This window comes from Ipomoea triloba, chromosome 1 (genome assembly GCF_003576645.1).
Source record: "Ipomoea triloba cultivar NCNSP0323 chromosome 1, ASM357664v1".
Classification (NCBI taxonomy): Eukaryota; Viridiplantae; Streptophyta; class Magnoliopsida; order Solanales; family Convolvulaceae; genus Ipomoea; species Ipomoea triloba.
Window position 1 is genome coordinate 3190526 of NC_044916.1, and position 9534 is coordinate 3200059.

At 34.9% G+C, this 9534-nt stretch overlaps 1 protein-coding gene across 1 annotated transcript; it reads left to right on the forward strand.

Annotated features, from left to right (window-relative positions):
* The first annotated feature begins 1331 nt into the window (after positions 1–1331).
* Positions 1332–2208, forward strand: LOC116021670 (calcium-binding protein KRP1-like). Its single transcript, XM_031262170.1, has one exon. The coding sequence runs from the start codon at positions 1728–1730 to the stop codon at positions 2076–2078; it is 351 nt and encodes a 116-aa protein (XP_031118030.1). The 5' UTR covers positions 1332–1727; the 3' UTR covers positions 2079–2208.
* The last annotated feature ends 7326 nt before the right edge of the window (positions 2209–9534 follow it).

Genomic DNA, 9534 nt, shown 5'->3' on the forward strand with positions numbered 1-9534 from the left:
ATGGTTAGTATTAGGACACTATGTATTTGAGTTAGATTATGACTCTTATTTTAGGCTTCTTGTGATTTTCCTATTTCTAATCTCCTGAAATTCTCTCATTATATATATCCCTGTAATATGTATCTACCAAATCTCATTCAATACGATACATTTAGTTCTCATCGTTACCTTGACCCTAGAAAATGAGTACAACACACAGGTAAGAAACTTAGCCTTTTACAACCAAATTCCATTATCGTCTCATTTAACCTAACCATCCAGCCAAAACGGTGTGAAAAAATGTCACCCACCTAGTAGCTAGTCAAGCAAAAAAGCATCATCATATCAATAGCTATCGCCAACCACTTCCAGCTATAAAATTAAAGGACCTCGTTGAATAAGGCTATGATAAATTATCATATATTATAATATAAAATTGTTGTATTATCTATCGCTTTCACATAAATTATGACCAAATAAAGAATCATTTTTTCGAGATTATGTTATGGTACAAAGGGTTTTAATTAAATTGCAACTTGACTAGTAAGGGGTAATTTATTATTTGACCCAATTTCACATCATAAAGTTTAGTTTTGAAAAATTCATTATAATTGATCGAAGTATTAACTATATTTTAAATTTATCAATGTTGTAAAAATCTCGCTTACGCATTATGTGCCGGTTGACTGCATAATGTATCACCTTAAATGGTGGTCTAGCCGGCTAGGTGACCGACTAGGTATAGGCCGCTTAGACGTTGACCGCCTAAGTCTCCTAGGCGCCAACTAGGCCGTCTAGTCGGTCGATTAGGTATTGTTCTTTTTTTTTTTTTTTTTTTAACGGGTTATGTCACTCAAAACAACATCGTTTTGAGCGAAATAAACCTAAATTGTATAAACTATAGACATTTTAAGGTTAATATTTAATATTTTAGTATTAACTATTAATGTATTATATAGTTTATAATTATTAGTCTTTAAAAATTAAAAAACTTAAACATATTTTAAAAAATAAAATAAAATAATAAAATAATTCTTGCCTAGGCGCTCCCCGAAATTTATGGAGGTAATAATCTGTTGAATTTCCAGGAAACAAATATGAACATAGGTTCTTCATTTCGACCAAATTTCTTAGGGTTGACCTAGTATTTATCTTACGTTATACGCATTATATTATTTTTATTAATTATTATGTGCAAGGAAAGAATTATTGTTTAGAGTCCAGGAATCTTCCTTGCAGAGGGATACATGGATCTGGTAAATGATCAAATGGGCTAAGCTAGCTAGGAATCAATCTAAATAGTTTGCTTCTAGGAAACTATAGTATCATATTTGTTGTTGCAGAATAATAGATATGGTACGGTGAGAGTAACGGCCGCCGGCCTTTAATAAGTTCCCCTGCAACTTCCACGAAAGAACACCGCACCACCACCCTCTCTTCCCGTGTATACGCTGCGGCCACGTATTTGAATTGCCAGCAAAAAACTAGCTATACATTCACATCTCATCTATCAGATCAACGCCATTTATATTAATTGGATCTCCATCTCCCATCCTCCATATCTCATCATCTTTATTTCTCTCTGGTCGTTTTGTTTCTCAGCTTACGCCAGATTAATTTTAAACTTTCAAAATTCCTGTTCAAGAGTCACCGAAAAAGGTAAATCGCGAGTTGTCCTGTCAATCCCTGTTCAAGAGTCGCTGGAAAAGGTAAATCGCGAGTTGCCCTGTCAGTTCCAGGTTGTTGAGATGGCGGGAGTGGGGTGCGGCGAGGTGGTGTTTGAGGACTTGTTTCCGGCGATGGTGGAGAGTCTGGGGACGGAGGGGTTTATGAAGGAGCTCTGTGACGGGTTCCGGCTGCTGGCGGAGGAGGAGAAGGGCGTTATCACGTTCGAGAGCTTGAAGAAGAAGTCGTCGGCGCTGCTGGGGCTGCCGGCCATGAGCGACGAGGAGGTGCGGTGCATGTTGAAGGAAGGGGACATGGACGGCGATGGCTGTTTGAATAAGATGGAGTTTTGTGTTCTCATGTTTAGGTTGAGCCCAGATTTGATGAACAAATCAAGATTGTGGCTATTTGCACCAGATAGATCATCACACTAGCTAAATCATCACCTTCATCTACACTTTGACATTTAATCATTTGTGTTTTTAATTTCATTCTCCATCAACTATACATTATCTTGTAACATTTATGCATATATATATATATGATTCTTTGTGTTCCATTCAATCTCTTCAGTTATGTTTATGGGTGTGGAGCATACACTATATATATATAAATAATAAATATAGAGTGTAATAATTAATTAAACTTTTAATTCACAGAGAACACATAGCTCAATGTTGTATCACTTTTATATTTTTTGATAGGATATGATTGTCCCGAAAGGATTGACTAAGTGAGTAGAGTATGATTCGCATACTAGAAAATCATCATGAGTTCGATTCTTGCTAGTACCTTCTTGATTGAGCCTGTCGCATAAGAGCCATGTTTACATTCTATTCCAAGGTTTATCTCCTATACATATTCTCGAGCAATGGTTGTAAATTTCACTTGTCATAAGAAAATGATCATATCAGTTTAAGCTTTAGTTGAGACCGAACACATCATATGCTTTAATTATGGATTCCACTAAAAGCTAGCTTTAATCTTCATTTTCAATATTTAATTAAGTGATGTGCATCTGGTTGGGGTTTTAAATATATTTTGTAGTCCACGTGCACCTGCGTGCATAATCCAGCTTGATCTTTTGACCTATTACATAGTTGATCAAGTCAATTTTTTTTTTTTTTTTTTTGAGGAAATCACGTCAAATTGAAAAACAAGTTATTACAGTAATTTGACTAAAATATCAAGTCATTTATTATATTTGTTAATTTTTTTTAAGTACTACTTATTCCATTATAGTAATTTGACTAAAATATCAAGTCATTTTTTAGTACTACTGATGCTCAACACGAGGATTTCAATATAAAAATTAAATAACACGAAATATATAGGATTTAACCTCCCATTATAATTGATATTTGTTGTTACCTGCTTGCTTATCTCAATACTTTTCCCTTCACTTCTACCATACGTAGATGGTGTGTGACACTGAATGTTCTCAGTCGTACTTAAGAAGTAGAGGACTTTAAATAATTGCAAACCATCAATCCAGCAATCCAAAGGTTTCCTACTGTTTTAATGTTTGCACCAACCAATAGGTTTTATCTTTGGATGAAAGTGATATGTTTTGAATTTGTCAGATAAAACCGTACTTTGGGTTTTAGCTGAAACCTTTCATTGGGTTTCATTAGATAAAATCTTTGGAAGTTAGGATTTTCATCATTATTTTGATTTAAAAGGTTGAAAGAAGAAAAACAACAACATTTATTTCGCTTTTCAAACCACACATACACTAATAATCTTTGAGAGTAATCCCAAGATTCACCATATTCCCCAACAACTCCACCTTGTCACCCACATTCTTAAGCGCCGTCGGTTCCACCGGCGGCGCCACAAACATCTCGCGGCAACTCCGAACATCAGCGAACATCGTCAGCAAACAATACGGTTCGCCCTTAACAATCTCCTTAGCACATTCCCCCAACAACGACGCCTCGGCATTTTTGTACGCCTCCAGACATCCTGCGAACCTGGGCTTCACCTTCGGATCTTTCTCCTGTTCCAGCAGAGACCTCGACAGCTCCTGCGCGGAAACCGTGGCCCCCACCGTCAGCTCAAAAGATACGTTCCCGAGCAGTGGGTATGTCGCGTTAGCCGTGCGTGGATCGGGCCTTAGTAGTTGCAGACATTGAGAGGGGTCTGTCGTGAAGCTACAGAGCTTCTGGACTCGATCCACGGCGGCCGAGGTTTGGCAAACCTGAAAAACAACCAGTGCCAAGAAAAACCACATCGTGCATTGTTTGGAGTGGAATGCCATGTTGAATGATATGATTTGGATAGAAATGCATTGGATGGGTTGTAAAATGAGCGAAAAAAGAAACAAATCTTTTTTGTGATCAAGCAAATATATATATATGTTTTTATAATGAAAATAATAAATGTTTAAATGCAATACTTAATAGTATTACATTTTCAATTTCTATATAAGTAAAAAGATATTTTATTTCTGAATTAGTATTACATTCACTAGTATAAGTATTACGTTTCATATTGACCTACCCGACCTGTCTCACGGATTACGATCCGTAAGACGGTCCCACACAAGTTTTTGTTTCAATTTTATTGTCTCTAATTACATGCCAAATTGACATATGTGATTTATAAGTGCACAAATGATGCACATTAATATTTTAGTTGGCTAAATTATTTGTCAAACCTTAGGCTATATTTTATTTATATTACTTTAACTTAGTTTGGTCCATAATTCAGTTTGAAAGTATCAAAGCTCACAGTTTGTTCCCTAGATCATAACCTGCGGCGTTCTGGAATTGAGTTACTACTGTCAGCGAAATTGCCAAACAGATTTTTGTTTAATTCAGAAAGGTTTTAGCCTAAATTTTAAATGAAAGATCAGTATTTTTTTGTGGAGAATTAGCAGCAAATATGTGGCAAAGTTTGTTGATTAAGAGTGCTATATAAAGGAGGTATTTTGGAGTTTCTGTTGGGTCCCTCCATTTGAAGAAAGGGAAGTGGATGGCAGACAAACACACCCAACTTTGTTTGTTCCATTTTGTCCTTAGTGAATGAGGAATATTCCACTTCAATCCCATTTCCATTCCATTTCGACAGTAGTGGGCAGCAAAAAGGAAGGGAATTGTTTAATTTCCCATTCATTCCATTTTTCAGCAACATAGAGAGAGGCAGTGAGAGTGTCGGCAACAGACAGAGTGAAGAAAACTATTTTTCTTCTTTCTCTTCTTTTGTAGTTCGGAAGTTTGCAGCAGAAGGAACAAACCATTTTCTCCGTCATCTTTGGTGCAGTTTTGCCGTGCTATTTTGTCGTGGATTTGCCGAAGCTCTTGGGTACTATTTTTCATCAAATATTTTGAGGTCAGCTTGTATTTATTCCAGGCATCTTTTGAATAATCTCGTAATATTTGTATTCATTTTACCTTGTTCGTGGTAGTTGAATATTTTGAGTACGAGATATTATTCCTTTTAGCCTGTGAATATTGAAGAATGTTTTGGCCTAGGAGTTGTTGTATTTGATGATTTGTGGATGTATGGCTCGAGTGGTAGCCTAAAACTTTGTACCCGAGATTTATGATAGTGGAAATTGTTGTTGGTGGCCCGTGGTTTTTCCCCGTGGTTTTGGGGTTTTCCACGTAAATCTTGTGTTCCTTGTGTTCATATTTATGTTTGGGCTATTGTGTATTATCTCGTATTTGTGTACCGTGTTGGTCTTGTGATTCTAATTGTCACAGGCAGTGCGATTTTTTCCCAACAGTTTCATTTTCACGCATTCCTTGAGTAATTCGTACAGCTTATTGCAGTGAGTATAATCTGATTGTGAGTGAGTTTAGATGACTGATTTATCTCTATGTTGATGCTTTGTGACGTGGTGCTGATTGAGAAGAATTGTGGCGAGGTGCTGATTAAGAAGAATTGAGGCTGCAGAATTGAGAAGATGTTTAGAATATTATTTGATGAATGTTGATGTAGTAGGCGTTGGCCTTTGTGTATGATTATCATTTCATCCCCTTGTAATCTTGACAAATATTTAGTGGATTGGGCTGTTGTGAGTGTCCTGCAGATGTAGGAGTTTTAGCTCCAAACTGGGTTACCATTTGCTGTGTCCTGATTCTATTCTATCTTTTATTTGTTAAATTAATCTTAATGAAGGATAAATTAATTTGTTATTAAAATTGAGTAGAACCTTAAGTGTTTTCTTGCATTCAAGACCAAGATTCAATTTCATGATTGATGTTGGAATCTTTAGCAAAATATGACATTTTAAGTAGTTTTGTGTGACCAACTGCAGTACAATAATAACTCTGTTACTATTACAAATGATGGTAATAGGATCAAACCCTAATAATAATCTTTGCGAGTAAACCCAAGACTCACCATATCCCCCAACAACTTCACCTTGTCACCCACATTCTTAAGCGCCGTGGGTTCCTCCGACGGCGCCTCAAACATCGCGTCGCAATTCTGAACTCCAGCGAATAGCGCCAGCAGACAATACAGTTCGCCGTTAACAATCTCGTTAGCACATTCCCCTGATAACCTCGACTCGGCAGTTTGGTACGCCTCCACACATCCTGCGAGCCTCGGCTTCACCTTCGGATCTTTCTCCTGTTCCAGCAGAGACCTCGACAGCTCCTGCGCGGAAACCGTGGCCCCCATCGCCAGCTCAAAAGATACCTTCCCGAGCTGCGGGTAGGTCGCGTTAGCCGCGCGTGGATCGGGCCTTAGTAGTTGCTGACATTGAGAGGGGTCTGTCGTGAAGCTACAGAGCTTCTGGACTCGATCTATGGCGGCTGCCGAGGTTTGGCACACCTGAAAAACAACCAGTGCCAAGAAAAACCACATCGTGCATTGTTTGGAGAGAAATGCCATGTTGGATGATATGATTTGGATAGAAATGCATTGGATGGATTGTATTTGTAGTGGACAAAATGAGCGAAAGAGGAAACATATCTTTTTTTGTGAGCAAGTAAATATATTGTTATATATAATGAAAATAATAAATGTTTAATTTAAATGGGAGTTACATTTGAAAGGATGCATTTGCTTGAATAAGTATTACATTTTTTCCATATATATATATAAGTAATAAATATTTTATTCTTGATTTTATATTTAGTATTACATTTGCTAGTATAAGTATTATATTTCATAATTACACGACCCATCTTAGGGACAAGAATCTATGCGACGATTTCCCACAAGTTTTTGCCCTGATTTTATTGTCTCTAATTACATGCCAAATTGACCTGTGTGAATATTGATGTTGGAAATTTTAGCAAAATATGACATTTTAAGTAGTTATTGTGTAGCCCATTGTAGTGTGATGACACATATGTTACCATTCCAATTTGGTGGTCATAGAATCAAACCATAATGGTGGGGCATTGATTGTATTGGGTCAAAGTGAATTTAGATTCTCGTAATTGAGACATAGAAATCAATATATTATATGCTCAATACAATAGATAATAAGTTGATGAAAAATTAATTTTCAAAATATATTGATTTGAGTTATAAAAAAATTGAGAAGAGAAAGGCTTGAAATACGATTTTGTGTCACATTGAAAAATGTATATGAGTTTACACTAAAAATACAATACTCATTCTTTACTTCCAACTTTTATTTTAGGTTTAATAATTTTATGTAGACACTTTTACAGGGACCCACATAAAAAATAACCTATCAGCGTCCATCACATCAAGAAGTAAATTTGAGAGAGTAAGATTAGAGGGTATATATAGTATAACGGTTTGGAAAAGCAAATCTCGTTTATCCACTTTCAAATCCACAGGTTCTGATTGCAAACACCTGGCGCCCAATTCTGCATCTCAATCTTCTCCCATTGAAATTGTTAGATTGTGTTGCCCGTTAGCTTGTTAATTCTTAACTGGTTTTGTTGTAATAAAGCAAGAACAATAAAAAGTAAGAGAGTATTGAGACAGGAATATGCAGAAGAAAAGCGCACCAACTTCCTTTCATTCCACAATATATATAGTACAGTACAAATTAATGTCATAATCATGGTAGCTGTTACAAATCAAGAAAGTTGTTACAAATCAACATAGCTGTTACAATTCCTATAATAATGTTCATTTAATATATTTTTATAACAGAAATTGAATTTCCTACAATATTTATTTATTTATTTATGGAAATGTGTTTAATCTATAGCTAAATGGATAGCTTAATTAGCTTGTTAGTTCATGCATTCATTTCTTTTCACTACACTCCATCTGACTCGATCAATCACCACTAGTACAAAAATAATTATATGTGTAGTGATAGAATGTGTGGTGCAGTGGTAGAGTGTCCTTTGTTTAGACAAGGGGTCTTAGGTTTGAAACTTCGTTTTGTTTTGGGCTGAAGTTGGCATAGTTTTATGCCACATCACAAAATTGTGACATGGCAATTCCAACACCACGTGGATAGACTTAACGGAAAAAATAAACGGTGTTAAGTATTTTCCTTAATTGTTTTAAAAACACTACAGTACAGGGAGGTCAATTGTTTTGGGCTGAAGTTTATATTTTTATGCCACATCACAAAATTGTGACATGGCAATTCCAACGCCACGTGGACAGACTTAACGGAAAAAAAAATGGTGTTAAGTATTTTCCTTAATTGTTCTAAAAACCTTACAGTACAGGGAGCTCGCAGGTACTTTGACCGATTATTTTTCATGTATATATGAAGTATATCAACATGTTTTATAATAATGACAATATCTAAGTATTTAGAATGAAGCATATTTCTATATAGGGATGCCCCACGAGGTGAGGAATATGCAAGGATATGATATATATATCACGTGTTCTTGCCCGCCTCATTCAGTCATTTGTGGAAAGAAATCCTTTGCATTTTCCGTCCCATGAGGATTAAATAGGGATATGATGGGAAATCCCTAATTACATAAAAGCATAAATAAATAATAATAAAATATTTAACTAGGTTAATGGGCTTTTTTTTTTTTTTTGTGTGCGTTTTTTAGTAGTACTGACTCTATTACAAGGTTCAAACCCACTTCCTTCCATGTGGGAGTGTAAATCGGATGCCACTAGACTACAAGGTCTTTGGCAAGTTAAAGGACTTAATTTCTTCGTTTTCTATTCTTTATTATGAAGTTTTTAAATGATTTTTCACTTCTTAGTGGTTTTATGCCTCAATAACTTGTTATTTATTTTACGGTCTGATTGAAAAGTATGAAAATGATTTCTGGAAAATGTTTTATGAAAAATAAGTCATTTTTCAAAAACATTTTCCCTGTGTTTGATTATTGCGTTCTGAAAAATTGTCTTGATGTGTTTGGTTCGTTTTCTAGAAATAAGTGAAATTGCATAATTAAAGATTTTTATTATTTTATTTAGAATATAAAAATATTTATAATAATATTAAATATAATTTTATTTTCTAATTTTTTTTAAAAAAAGACATCACTAGTTTCCGGCGGAAACCATGTTTTGATTGTTGGCGGAAAATGACTTCCGCCAAATTTTGGAGGAAGTCATTTTCCCCATCAACAAAAAAAATTTCGTTGACTGAATTTTCTTATGACATTCAAACACTAGAAACCCAAAAAAACATTTTTTTAAAGGTTATTTTCCGAGTTTTCAATCCCTACCAATTTGATTCACAAAATAATGAAATTGAGGAAGTACAGTATATAATAGTTTATGATTCTATGAGAAAGAATTACGTATTTTTAACTAGCTTCCCACGTAAATGAACATAAATATATTACTAAGTTATTTATTATATAATATTAATTATATTAACTTTTAATGGCGATTAAAATTATTATTTATATTAAAATTAAACTATAAATTAAAATTGATAATACATTTATTATAATAAAAATAAATACATAAGTTAATAAATATAATAATTCTTAATTAAAAATTGAGGGGGGGGGGGGG

Excerpts from the sequence above, each read along its gene's own strand:
- LOC116021670 (XM_031262170.1), top strand. The coding sequence starts at position 1,728 with ATGGCGGGAGTGGGGTGCGGCGAGGTGGTGTTTGAGGACTTGTTTCCG.